This window comes from Abramis brama (assembly GCF_963993115.1).
Source record: "Abramis brama genome assembly, chromosome: 15".
Taxonomy (NCBI): domain Eukaryota; kingdom Metazoa; phylum Chordata; class Actinopteri; order Cypriniformes; family Leuciscidae; genus Abramis; species Abramis brama.
The window spans coordinates 26,822,811-26,837,046 of record NC_139977.1 but is presented as its reverse complement, the minus strand read 5'-3'; the positions used below and the strand labels follow the sequence as shown (position 1 = coordinate 26,837,046).

At 36.8% G+C, this 14,236-nt stretch overlaps 1 protein-coding gene across 12 annotated transcripts in view; it reads right to left on the bottom strand.

Moving 5' to 3' along the window:
• The window catches only part of nedd4l (NEDD4 like E3 ubiquitin protein ligase), a 74,045-nt gene that overhangs the window by 42,642 nt on the left and 17,167 nt on the right, over positions 1-14,236 (bottom strand). For all 12 annotated transcript variants that reach the window (XM_084136136.1, XM_084136125.1, XM_084136126.1 and 9 more), the window contains exons 3-5: positions 9,846-9,927; positions 5,685-5,723; positions 5,012-5,065 (exon numbers count right to left, since the gene is read on the bottom strand). In XM_084136136.1, coding sequence (XP_083992262.1) covers positions 5,012-5,065; positions 5,685-5,723; positions 9,846-9,927 — 175 coding nt within the window. The remainder of the gene's footprint in view (positions 1-5,011; positions 5,066-5,684; positions 5,724-9,845; positions 9,928-14,236) is intronic.

Genomic DNA, 14,236 nt, shown 5'->3' with positions numbered 1-14,236 from the left:
CAACAACTGTATCCATGTAATTCAAATTAGACAATTATTAACAATAATGTAAACTTAACCAATCAACATGTACAACATTTAAAAAATTTCTGAAGAGAATGTGAGTTCTGCTTCACCCAAGCAAAACTCGCCACCACAATTCTAAGGGGTGCTGAGCGCTTTAGTAAAAAGTTACAATGTGGTTGCTAGGGTTTTCTGCATGGTTGCTAGGTGGTTGCTTAGCAAAAAAGCCAACCTAAAAACCAAAACAGTCTATGATATTCTGAAGTCTTTGGGAATTTTTTGGGGGAATTTTTTCACTTGTTTTTATGGTCCACTATCCAGAAATCACAAGTCTGATAGCTTAATACTGAAGTAAACACCAAACAACATTAGAGTGTGTCTGTGCAGCAACACCAGCCCGACATAAACCGTGAAGTCAGTGCAGCATCTTATTGGATGGAGTGACCGAGACAGATTCCTACTGAAAGAAAGGCCTTGATTGTGAATGTGTGGGCGCTCTCTAAAGGAGGTATTGTTTTGGAGGGCACACATGCCTTGCAGTGGCTGAGCTGTGAACAAAGAACGGAGACATCATGGCGTAAGAATTAGTTTCACAGCACCAAGCATTCTGGGAATTACAACAGAGGGCTTCTACAGTGCTACCTACACATATACTGACTTTCCACTTAGTTTTTAAGAAATGGTCTTTATATTACCTGAGACATTACATAACCCTTAATAGCAAACATTTGGCTGAATGATGGCAAACGGGTGTTTTTTGATCTGGCATGTTTTCAAGAAGCACATTCGCTCACCCACACGACTCAGGGATGGATATGTGTCTCCATGACAGCGGTTTTCGGAATGAAGAAAAATGTAAATCTACAAAATTTGCTATCAATTGTTGTGAACAACCCATCGATCTACATCTTAACTATAAAAAGAAGCCATTACCTCAACTGTCTTCCTCGGATCACAGTAAAATATGCACCAATCGGTAATAGAGCTTGGGAACCACCATGCTGTGAGTTAATTACAGCTAGCTGTCAAACAGTTTGAGGATACAAAATGCTTTGTACAAAAGAAAGTGGAATAACAGAGTTGCTCTTACTGAAAAAGCAAGAGACAGTCAGAAAAGCAGAAACTGGGAAAACAGCAAAGAAACACAACGTTACTGATGAGAAGACACAGGGAAGAAAAGAAAAAGATAACAGAGCGATGGAAATAGACAGAGAGAATGTACGTGAGAAAGCGTGAAAATCATTAAATCGGTGTTCAGTCAGTGGGACACCATCCATGTTCTCCCTCAGACATATACGCTCAGATTCTGCATTGAAACTCGGCCAAAACTCATCACACAGGGGAGACAACAACCATTTCCCTGTGGACTGCAACAACTCATGCGCACACACACACAACACATCCATCATAGAGTTAGCACAGAGAACAATCCCACTGTCCAGTCACAAACCAAATGCTATACTTAGTGACATTAGCTGTACTTCAGATCCAGAGCTATAAAATGCACTCAGTGGTTCTCAACTGGTTTTGCTTCAGCATCAGATTCTACACTGGACATCATTGAAGTACCAAAATGGTATATGTTAGAAAATTAACCAAAATGTGCATACATAAAAAAAATTGGGGAAGAAACACTTCTTTCTTTTCAAAGATAATAAGCCTTATTATTTGCTTTTAGCATCTTTCCCTTGTTGTTCCCAACCTTATTGTGACCCATTTGTAGGTTGCAACCCACCAGTTGAGAACTACTGGTTTGAAAGATGTAGTTGCACTGTAAACAGCTCAAATTGCCTAAAATATATTTCTATTGAAACTTGCATGTCATGTATTTAAATCAATTTGTTGTTACACGTTTGTAATGATGAAGTTGCAATTTAGTACATTTAAAAGATATTTACCCTTTGACACGTACAATCACACTGGTGTGATTAGAACATTCAGTGCATCATACAGACTATACAACATGTTTATTTACATCAGATACACGTTGTGTAGGTATTAGGCAACTATAATATTTACTCTTTTCTTCTCCCACTTCACGGGCGCTTACTTTAATGTATTTCGTGAGGAAGTGGATGAATCGATGTGCTGTAAATGCGACAGATACGATTCTCCGAATTATTTACAATATTTTTAAAATGTACTTTAAATCTACCTGTTCATGACTGTAATTTGCTAAACATTATGAATTACGGTAACACTTTAGTATGGGGAACACATATTCACTATTAACTACGACTTTTGTCTCAAACTCCTAATTTACTGTTTATTAATAGTTAGTAAGGTAGGTGTTGTAGTACTTAAGTTTAGCTATTGGGTAGGATTAAAGCCCGGGACAACCCAAAACAACCCCAAAGAACTAGCGTTGATGAAAGCCGACTGTGTTGTTGCCTCGCGTCGCCTGCGTGGGGGGGGGGGAAGCTGCACTTGAACTACAGGCGACTGTCAGCTAGAATGCGCGTTCTGCGCCTGCGTGCAAATGAGACAACTGCCTATTTCAGCAGATATATTCATCTATATTCGTCATTCAAAAAGGGAAACCTGACGCTGCAGGCTGCAGAAACACAAACCATAAACAAAGCAGTGCGTGCTTACCGTTTTGAATATCAATCCTGCTAAACACTTTCTTTATTCCACTCCACTCATGTTAATATTCAAATATTCGCCAAGGAACACTCGGGTAAGATGACGTAACATTAGAACAGCCTTTTATCTGTACCGTTTTGACTTCTTTGCTCGCTGTTTTGCTATTATTCTTGTGCACTGACTCGTTCACTAAGCTCAACAGCCAATCAGAGTTAGGGCTGGGACGGTGTGGATTTTTTCTTACCGTGGTTGAAAAGCAAGAAATTCCCGCGGTATAGCGGTAAACCGCTTTAAATCACCCTTGCTCGCTCTAGATTCCGGGAGATTTTAACTAATTTGCGGGCATCATGGAGCCGCTATTAATATGCGGGAGACTCCCGGAACTTCTGGGAGACTTGGGATGTCTGTAGGTACTCTCGCATATAGGCCTAATAGTCAATACGAATGGAATGTTATTATGCGTCATGGAACATTGCGCTCCCCAACTCGCGAAAGGTCGGATGTGCTCCATCTTTTGATGGATTCAAGGTTTTCTAAACAAAACTTATGTAAGACACAATGTCATTAGACACAATCCATGTCATTAGAATCAATGTAATTAGACACAACGTGCACACATGTGCAGGCCAATGTTTTTTTTTTTTTTCGGTGATGACGGTGACGAGCTCAGACCCGTGGTAGGCATCATGTGACCGTGGTATTGCGGTAATGCGGTAACCGCCCCAGCCCTAATCAGAGTTCCCTCTTTCACCGACGGCCTGAAAAAACAGACAGCATCAGACTAGAGCCAACGGTGCGGAACACACCGGGAAAACTACGTCGGCCGACGCTCAAAAACGGTCCAACATTGCCCAACGGCCAATCGTCGGCTTGGTGTGTCCCGGGCTTAAGGGATGTAGAATAAGGTCATGTAGAAAAAGGCATTAACATGTGCTTTATAAGTACTAATAAACAGCCAATATCCTAGTAATATGCATGCTAATAAGCAACTAGTTAATAGCGAGAACTGAACCCTAAAATAAAGTTTTACCACAATTACTATAGACCAAATTTTGAGAGATTTAGTAAATTCAGACAATAAAACAATCTTCACAATTCTTCACAATATGAAAAACCCTCTTTGTGACAAACTGGGAACAAAAATGTTCCAAGAGAAAAACTGGTCAATCGGATTTGTAAAAATGAACTCTAAACTGGTTCTTTTTCCACATCATCACCCCATTAGAAATACAAATGGTTTGTACTGTAGGTAACTGCATACCAAGCAAAGCAACTGAGCATCGTTGCTATGGTGACACTAATGAATGGTTTAGCACTGACATTAGTTACATAACAGTGGAATTTCTTTCATTGTTACACAATTAATACATCATTTAATAATGTATCCATCTTTCAGTGCAGGTCAAACAACTAAAGCAGTCATTTTTTAGACCGTTTTAATGATTCTTTTGGACATACATTTCAGAGGTGCAAGCTATTTTCAGACTAAATTTTGTTATGAGGAGAAAAGTGAGAACTGGAGCACCGGAGAACACACAAGCTTTATTCCAAAACCCAGAGAGCTGCCTACTTAGACTGCATAACATGTCAAATTAAGGCATCACATGTGCTCCCAGCTCTCAAAGGGTAAGCTGCAACATTATGTTGCCTTCTTCAGTCACTAAAAGCTAAGGCAGCACTGTATCATTCACTGAAAAGTCAATAGAAATGCTAATTATAAATACAGTTATATTACTTTCAATATGAAAAGATAGAGTAAAAAATTGCTTGATTTAATTTTCTATTTTAATTATTTGTATCATGTGATTTTAAAATATTGTGTTGTGAGTTGCTGCCCACATAAAGCGTACAATTTTGATGTTCTATGACGATTTTAGTACACTGGCTAGATAAGCGAGTGTTTTCTATTTTCAAAACTGGCATGGGGGATTGTGGGATTGAAAACATAGAGGAGCAAACAGTGAGAGTGTCAAAAAGTTAAGAAATGCTCAACTTTATAAACTTTATGAAAAAAAAAAGCCACTCGGCAGCCAATCACAGTGAAGTGAAGGCAATGACATCTGTCATCATAAGCATTTCAAAATCTGAGTTTCTGGTGAATGTTGTCCTGAAATCACATTGCTAGACATCAGATTTAAATGTGCATGCATTCATTGTGGCAAGGCTGTGGCTCAATAATCAAAAATTGTCAACTGTGCAGTCAGGAATATAGAAATTAACTAAGGCAATTTACTAGATTTTGGAGCAGAGCTAGAGAGTAGTAACAGAAAACACCAATAGGTCACAATATGTCACACGTTTAAGAGAAGGAGGGATCATCATGCCACTAGTATCTATTAAATGTAACACAATAGGCCCAGTAATGTCATATGCCTGCTACAATTCTGACTGACATGTACTGTCAGGTGGAGGTGGTTCTTACCAGGCGGTTTTCATCAAACACCTCAAAAAGAAGCCGGTGGTTTTGTGGGCAGACCTGCAGACATGACAGAAGAGAGAACACAAAGTTATAAAAATGTTTTTTGAGCAACATTGTCAAAGAAATTCAATTAATAAACCAAAAATACAATAGCTAGTAAAGAATAAAAAAACACTTCTCAGTTACATGCAAGCCACCTAACCATACAAAGCAGGCATTTGCTATGTAGATATAAAACCATTTCATTGGGGGCAATGGCATTATCATTGGCTTAGAATAGCACCTATAAATCACGTCCGTGTGAATGGACTTCTAAACGAAGCAGCTCTGCAGAGACGGAACACAATCTTTCACTAGATTGTTTTACGTACGAGCAACATTTCCGCCCATTGACGTCACACAAAATGATGTGCTGCTTCTAATAATAGATTATTACAGTTGTAGAGGTGCCGAAAGGTGAGGTATAATAACAGATGTGCATTCCGAGATATATTACAAAGCACTGATTTCTTGATAGCACTGGACAGAGTCAAGATTTAATAAAGAAAACTAAATTTTAGCAGGGTGCCTTCGAGTACAAAACCCAGCAGGTGAATTTATGAGTTAGATGAGCCATGTTTGGCTTATAAACATTCTGATAACCAAAAAAAAAAAAAAAAAAAAAAAAGCAACTTACTCTGAAATAGAATTCCTCATTCCATTTGGGATTGAGAGTCTGAAAAAGAACCAAATATGTTAATTTTTGCATTTCAACAGTTTCTGTGATTACGATTTTTTTTCTCTAACCTTTCAAAACACTAATGAACAATTTATTAAACAGGTAATTTTATTAACTATAACATGTTTTCCACAATTACCAATTTGCAAAAAATCCTGATTATGTTGGAGAATGTGGAGAGGATCATTTCATCCAGTTATTTTAACAGCAGTGATTAGCATGCCATTATCTTGATGAGATTTACAACACAAAGGAAATTTAGAGCAGGAGACCTTGGCTAATATATACTATACTTGAATAAAATATTTTATGGTAGCTTACAGAGAAAGATAAATAGAAGGCAGGAAAGAGGGGGGAGGGGGGTGCTGATATTCAGACAGAGAGAGTGCACCGGCCCTTGACTGGTATCGATCCTTTTAAGTGGAAGAAGAACTTAATCATTAAGTCAACATGGCAGATTGATTGACAGTTTAATTTAAATGCCCTAAGATGAGTACCTTAATTGATTTAACATAGAATAGAGACAGCAGAATGCTTCTATTTCAAATTAGTTTTACAGTGTTCAGTTTTTAACAATCCTAATCCTACTTCGATGTCGAATCTCAGATTTTCAATGTGGTCTCAAACTTAAAATAAGACGCTAATTAAAATGGCATTCGCACAAGAAATTAATGATTGGCGTGTCATAAACATACAAATACGTGTAAACTGATATGATTCGCACACACAAGCATGCAGGATGCTGTAAATACGTCTGCTTTATTGGTCTGTGAACTATGTGTTAAAGCTTGTGAAAATACTTTGGGTTATTAAAGCGTAGAAATACACCCAGGTGTAAATTATACAGGAAGAACAAAGTGACGAAGCTCTGGCCGATACAGCTAAAAAAAAAAAAAAGCATTTTTCCAGTCTTTTCACAACATATAACTGCTCTTACGTGTTTAAATGCGTCTCTCTTACAAACGTTTTATTACATGCATCAATATAACAGCACACAGTAAACACTAATATTTACCTACATTTATCACTTCTAAGTTAAACATTTTTCATCCAAGGACATTTGAGTGATGATTGAACAAATCATTCACAAATTGATTCACTGAAACAAACAGTTTGAACTGATTCACAGAATTTCATTGTCAGCTAAATAAACCCGCCAACTCTGATTCATTATCTTACTGTATGTCTTTGCTCATCTCTTTTATTGTAAAAGTCAGCAAGTCATAGTGGTGAACTGAAATCCTCTCTCCTTACAGTGACTAAATCACTTATGGCAGCCAGGGCATTCTCTCTCCTCCGATTTGATTCTTCCTGACATGTCCACTGTGTCCGACAGTCAACTGCTTGCCTGCTTTTTATCCTACTTGGTAATACAACCAAATCAAGTCAACTGGAGGGTAATTTTCTACACATCAAATACTCAACTACTGTTCCCACAACTACTAGTTCCTCAGGGCTCTGTATTCAGGCCGATGGCATTATCTGTGGCTCCGTTATCAAACCACATGGTTTCTCTTAGCAGTGTTATGCCAACGACACTCCGTTCTAGAGCCTATAATCTCCCTCCATTTCCACTTTCTTCATAGTCTGCATCTCTCACGTTCCAGAATAGATAACCAATCATCACCTTAAGCTTAACCTAGACAAGGCTGACTTCCTCTTACTCTTGGCCAAACAGCCTCTAGTCAATCCATCTCCATGTCTATTGAAGGTTATGCAGTTGTTACTTCCCGACTAACAGACTAATCTTGTCATAGCCTGCAACTCAAATTCACTCTAATCTATCTTTGTCTAAAAGTTTCCAATAGGTAATTGCCTATTGTAAACCTAGTTTTGTCGTTAAAAACAGTTTAACTGGCATCACACCTACTATGATTATGTAAACTCTAACTAAATAATAAACTAAATTAGGAAAAAATAATGGTTTTCAATAAATAATGAGCAAGCTTCTTTAACCTCTATTTTACATACAGTATATTTAAATGTGAAATAATTTTTTTTTTCTTTCTGCCACATTTTGGATTTGTTTTAATCCTGAATTTGTATCATATGTTATCATGTAAGGTCCTCATTTTTCCAAACATTTTTTTTGATTAATGAAATTTACATTTAGGTAAAATTGTATAACCTCACATTTTTGTAATTGGCAATTTTTGCTATTTATAATGACACTCAAAACTGCCTGCTTTGTTTTTATTACATTTCCATAAAAATGTATGAGTGCAATATCTTCCTGACACTTTTAATTGTAATACGTCTACTAAGTGCAATCGTGATAAATTAAGACTAGATGTCTCATATAGGCCTACAGTAAAAGATATACGTAGATATTTCATAATAGCTATTTACACTTAAATTAAATCTGGTCACAAACATACGTCTTTGTTCAATGAGACAAGATACTCTGCTGTTTTGTGCCATAGACCATTGGGTTCCCAGACTAGTTCATCAAAGCAGGATGCTTAAAGCATCAGTCAACACTGAGACCTGAGGATTGAGGAGGCTTATGTTCCACACAGCGGTGCATTGTCAGCTATTATAACCTGAAAAGTCTGCAGTCACAGCACAGGAGACTTCAGAGTAAGGACTTTCTGATTACTGACTTAATGGAACTGAATGGACCCAAATGCTGACTGACTTGCCAAGTCGATTTATCGCCTGCCTGAGACCAAACTCTTAGTTTTCATTCAGTGGTCTAAAAGAAACCTGTCAAGAATATGTCTAAGAAATATTTCACCCAAAAATATAAAGAAATAGGCTAAATTAGATTTTGCTTAAGAAAAATCAAGCCTATTTTTTGAATTGTGACATGTTCAATAAATAAATGACAATTAATAAACATATTTTTTTCTCCCAATTCTCATATCATCATCATATTGGTAACACTTAACAATAAGGTCATATTAATGAATATTAACTAATGCAATAACTAGCCTTAACTAACATTGAGCAATACATTTGTTAAAGTACTTATCTTTATAATTATCTAAAGTATCTTTGTTAACATAAAATACAACTGTTCACTGTTAGTTCTTGTTAAAGCAGGTTAAATTAATAATAAAATAATATTAATAGATACAACTTTTGATTTAATAATGTATATGTTGACATTTACTAAGTAAGATTAATACATGCTTCAGAGGTATTTTTTATTTTTAGTTCTTGTTAACTTATTGTGAAGTGTTTAAGCTGATTTAATTAAATCATTAAAGTAATAAGCAATACTAAACACTAGACATTTGATTTAATGTTGTCTTTAAACATACGTATTTATTTATTTTGATTTTGTTGTGATAGGTAATCTGGACTTTTTTTCATTACATTCACCATGTCAGAATCTCTAAAATATTTTTTCTAAAGAACAATATTCATAAAAACTATCTTATTCTGCCCTTAAAAACACAAAGGGCACTCCACAGCCTATAAGACATTTGCATCAAAACAAAGCATGCAGTTTGCTTTAAAGAGGTCTGTGAATGTTACACCAAGGCTCATTTCAATTGCTAATTTCTGGTGACGTTATCATAAAGGACTTCTCTGGGCATCGTTGTTTATTTCCTTGTGTGTGCATTCCAAGGACAAACAGATAAATAGGGAAGTATGAATTAGTACTCCATTAACGTCACTGCATACACAAATAAAGCACTCTGTGACAGTGAATGTCATGAAACCTGTCAATAACACGACTGGGTTATAATTGACCTCACTATCAAAAGAAAGATATAAGATAATTATGTTTACATAAAGTAAATTAAGCTTATTTTAAAAGTATAAAGACTGATATTATTTCCATGACAAATAAACATTTTCTTCCCCAGTTCACAGTATAATAATGCAAATATAAAGTTCTCTCATTTTGAGCAGTTTGCATACATTCACATGGTCCTGAATTCTTAAAATGATACTGTTGTATCATATTATTCAAGGCCTGATAAAACTACGAAAGCTCATGCAAGTACTGGCACCGGTCTATGGAAGTACTCCTCCTAGTGGCTTTAACATCTTAAACAATCACTTGTTTATCTCCTCACTTTCAGTTCTTTCAGTCATCCTAAAATCTCTCAGAAACATTCAACTAAAACCTAAATGTCACAGCTGCTGAGTGCAACTGAAACTCACCTTTTTGATGGTTTTCGTTTGTACTAAGCCAAGCTCTCGGTTTTCATCAGCGACATATAGGGAGAGTTTGACATACGGATCACTAAAGAGGAAAAAAGAAAAGAGACAAAAACACATAAGACTTTAAGACAACAACAATTTAGAAAATTAAAAGTTTATACAATCAAAAACTAGGAAAGATTAACATTAAAAACATTTATTAAACAGTGGATTTATATTTTTACAAGACTGATAGATCACTTTTTTTTCCTCATCTTTTACTATGAAACTTTCCTTTGGCTGGTCAGGCAATTAAATAATGAAGAAATAAATCTGTCATGTTTTGGCATTGGGAAAATAATTCCCAAGGAGATAAGCTTCAAGCTTAAGGGCCCAGCGTTTAATTCTTACACAAATACACACATAATTTGTTATGTAACAGTATTGTGTGGAATATATTTATATCTGTTGCGCTGTACTCTTAAGAACCATAAAAACTTACTGCAGTACAATTTAATCAATTTATGTACCCACCCAACCTAGATAACAATGTGAAACTATAAGTAGAAAATATTGTATTTTTGTACAAACATTAATGGAAATATATTTGCACTGATTTGGCAGATTTTTGAGAATAGTATCTGCATTTCCCCATCCAACTCAACTAACACTCAGAGCAATAGGTCTGGGTGAGGTGAAGTTGGAAAAGTGGTCAGGAAACCGGAGGGAGACAAAGAACGGAAGCCATAAAAAAATTAAGGATTAGCACAGCAAAACTCATTATCTTACCAAACAGGAACAATTAAACACACAATGAGGGACTAAATCAAACAATAGGTCAGATGCATGTTAAGCCTCTATCCCATATGTAAAAGTTATATAAGAAACTTACAAGACGAGTATGCTTGATAGTAGTACTTTTGAACATATTTTGCAATAAAACTGTAAAAGTTCTATACTGTAAAATTTGTTATTTTTATAGCATGAAACTTAACGTAAATAATTGTGAAAATATCATTAAGCTATTATGAGAAAAAAATATGTAAGGGACAATTGTGTTTTCACTGTACGTTTAAAAGAAAACAGACATTCGAATTATTAATTTATCACTGAGCCAAAACATTATGACCACTCACAGTTGAAGCGAAAAATGTTGATAAATTTCCTAACAAGGTCACGTGTCAAGTTCTGAGTAGATTAGATGATTAGTGATCAATTAGTTAATGTAGTTGATGTGTTGGATCAAGCACAACTGGACAGGAATAAAGATCTGAGCGGCTTTGTCAAGAGCCAATCTGATATGGCCAGACGACTCTGTCAGAGTATCTCTGAAACGGCAAGGCTTGTGTGTTGCTCCAGGTCAGCAGAGGTGAGAATTTACCAACCGTGGTCAGAGGAGGGACAAACCACAAACCAGCGACAGGACGTCTAATGTTACACAAGCCTCACTAAATTTTAATGATGGTTATGGGAGGATCAGACCAATCAGGGTTCCTATGATGACCCCTGTCTACCGTCAAAAGCACCTACAATGGGCATACGAACGTCGGAACTGAACCTTGGAGCAGTGGAAGAAGGTCGCCTGGTCCAATGAGTCACATTTCTCTTTTACATCACGCAGACGGACGTGTACATGTGTGCCGTATGCCTGGGGAAGTGATGAAATCAGAATGCACTGTGGGACGGCAACAAACTGGTGGAGGGAGTGTGCCGCAATGTTCTGTCCAATCAAACCCTGGGTCCGGCCTTTCATGTGGACACGTGCCACCTACCTAAACATGGATGCAGACCAGGTACACCCCTTCATGAAAATGGTGTTTCCTGGTGGAAGTGACTTCTTTCAACAGGATAATGCACACAGCACACATTGTTCAGGAATGGTTTGAGGAACATGATGAAGAGTTCAAGGTGTTGCTCTGGCCTCCAAATTTACCAGATCTCAATGTTTTTTGATTGAGTATCTGTAGGATGTGCTGGACCAACAAGTTTGATCCACAAGCGGCTCCACCTCGCAACCTACAGGACTTGAAGGATCTGCTGCTAAAGTCTTGGTGCCAGAAACCACAGGACACCGTCAAGGTCTTGTACAGTCCATGCCTCAGCAGGTCAGCACTGTTCCAGCAGAAGGATCAACAGCATATTAGGCAGGCGGTCATAATGTTTTGTCTCATCGGTGTATATAAAACGTATACACTTTTCCAAACGTATAGAATTGGTTACGTACTTCCCATATGGAATTTTACACCTGACACCTGAAAGAGATTACATCGACTTTAAATACAAGGAGACATGAAGACTTTTACATGACAACAAACACAAAGTTCGAGGGAAAATGTCATCATAGTCGTCTTTTTAAGAACTCAACGGAATTTTCCTGAATTTACTGAAAACAAAACACTTCAAATAGAAAACCAAAAACAGAAAGTGTTGTACAAAAACAGCAGGCCGTGTGACTAGGAACTGCTGATTTGACTGAATCCCAGGTGGCTTACTCTCTCCGTAAGGGTCTAGTGGGTGTTTTCATGCTGGTTTATTAAACTAAGACACCTTTCCCCCACATCGACTAAGCATAGTCTCACATTTTAAAAATAACAAAATCTATCTCAAATCTATTCATTTTTTGCATGTGCTAGGGGAAAAAATAAAACGCAAAACCTGTTTTTAAGTATGGTCTAATCCCAATTTCCAATCCCAAACTGCCATTACCAATTATATTATATAATTTGGAAACAATCTTATGATGTCATAGCATCCCAATACTGACATGTTAGCTTATTTAATTCTTAAAAAGGTGTACTTTAAAATCGCCAGCAAGTATCTAATTAGTCATTTCAGTAATTAGTATAAGTATGTAGATTGGGTTTCAGCCTGAAAGTCACTGCTACAAGCTCAGCATTTTCATTCATTGGCTTCTGGAACAGTTATTTAGCTTCTTTTCCTTTTCTTTAGACCATTGTGCAGCTGAAAACAGTCTTCTCTGGTTTTTAATTGCAGTGTCTGGATTCCCCGTCGCCTCTAATTGAATGTTTATATAAGAATTTGGCTTTCTTGATTAGGATAAAACAATACACCACTTTTGAGACTGGACATTCTTGCCTTTGTCAACACATTACTCATTTCGAACACAGATGGATGAATTTCACTTCCAGGCGCGGATTTAAAAAAAAAAGTGATGAGCGATATGTTTATGTGCAGATGTAAAAGTAAAGTGTATAAATATAAAAACGTGTTTAACAAATGACAAAAATGCCTAAATCATTCTGAGAATAGCCTGTAGACAAAGGCAAGAGTCGGAAAAAATCTGTTTGCTTTGGAATTTCTTCTCTTGGCCAGCACTAGAGAAACCCCAGATGCCCAAATCACTGTCCCATTTTCCCGTGTTAAAGGCCACGGAGCCGCTCAGGTGTCATAAGAACACTAACAGTGCACACCGTTACCATAGAGATGGGCGACTTTGTCATGGGGGACTTGGTTCAGTACTTGACTCTGTGCAAAAAGCAGAAATGAGAAGGGAACCAAGGGAAATGCAAAACAAGTCTCGACTCTGAGAAAGAGGACACTCTCAACTGACTGATCTCAACTGATTCAAGTAAAGTAAACTAAAGGTGAACAGGATTATTGACTGTGTGTGCAAAAAACTGCATTTTCAAGGTTGATAGCAATCTGCGGTCAAATGACAACACAAGGTTTAAGAACTATACAGCTTAATGTAAAATGGCTCGCTAATAAATAGATAACTAAAATTAAACTAAAATTACTGAAACAAATATATGGATGAAAGAATCCCAAACCAAAAACGCACTGTATGCGGTTTATTTGTTATCACAAAATCTGAACTTTTCAAAACAAGAAATTCTTGACTTTTCTGTATATCTTTAAGCCAAAACAAATTAAAGCAGCATGCGTTACAGTATATCAAGTTTAAATCTGAAAGAGACCAGATGTCACACTTTTTCCTTTTCTTTTTATCTTTAATAAAAGATCAGCTTTTGCAAAGTACGTGGGCTCTCTGGCTATTCTCACACTGTCAGTCCAAATTAGATTATTTGTGTATCCGATTGGAATCTGATCTAAGGGCGTTTTCAGACCAGTGGATCGTTTGCTTAGTTCAGAAACGGGCTTAATTTGTAACAATGTTGCATTTTCTTCTTGGTTCAGTTCACTTTCAAAAGGCAACATTTCAAAGCGTACCAAAATGTGTTTGAGCAAGACACATGTGAGTAAAACATCCTCTTAATTGGTCAAATTTCACCTGTTTATGTTCCTCTGTCAATCCTTGATGGATGATGCAGAACATTTTCGCTCCGCAGGCTTATTATGACTTCTGCAGTCTCAAAATTATTCAACCCCTTCATGGCAAGCATCTTTAGTACTTAGTAGAACACCCTTTTGCTGTTATGACCTGCTGCAAA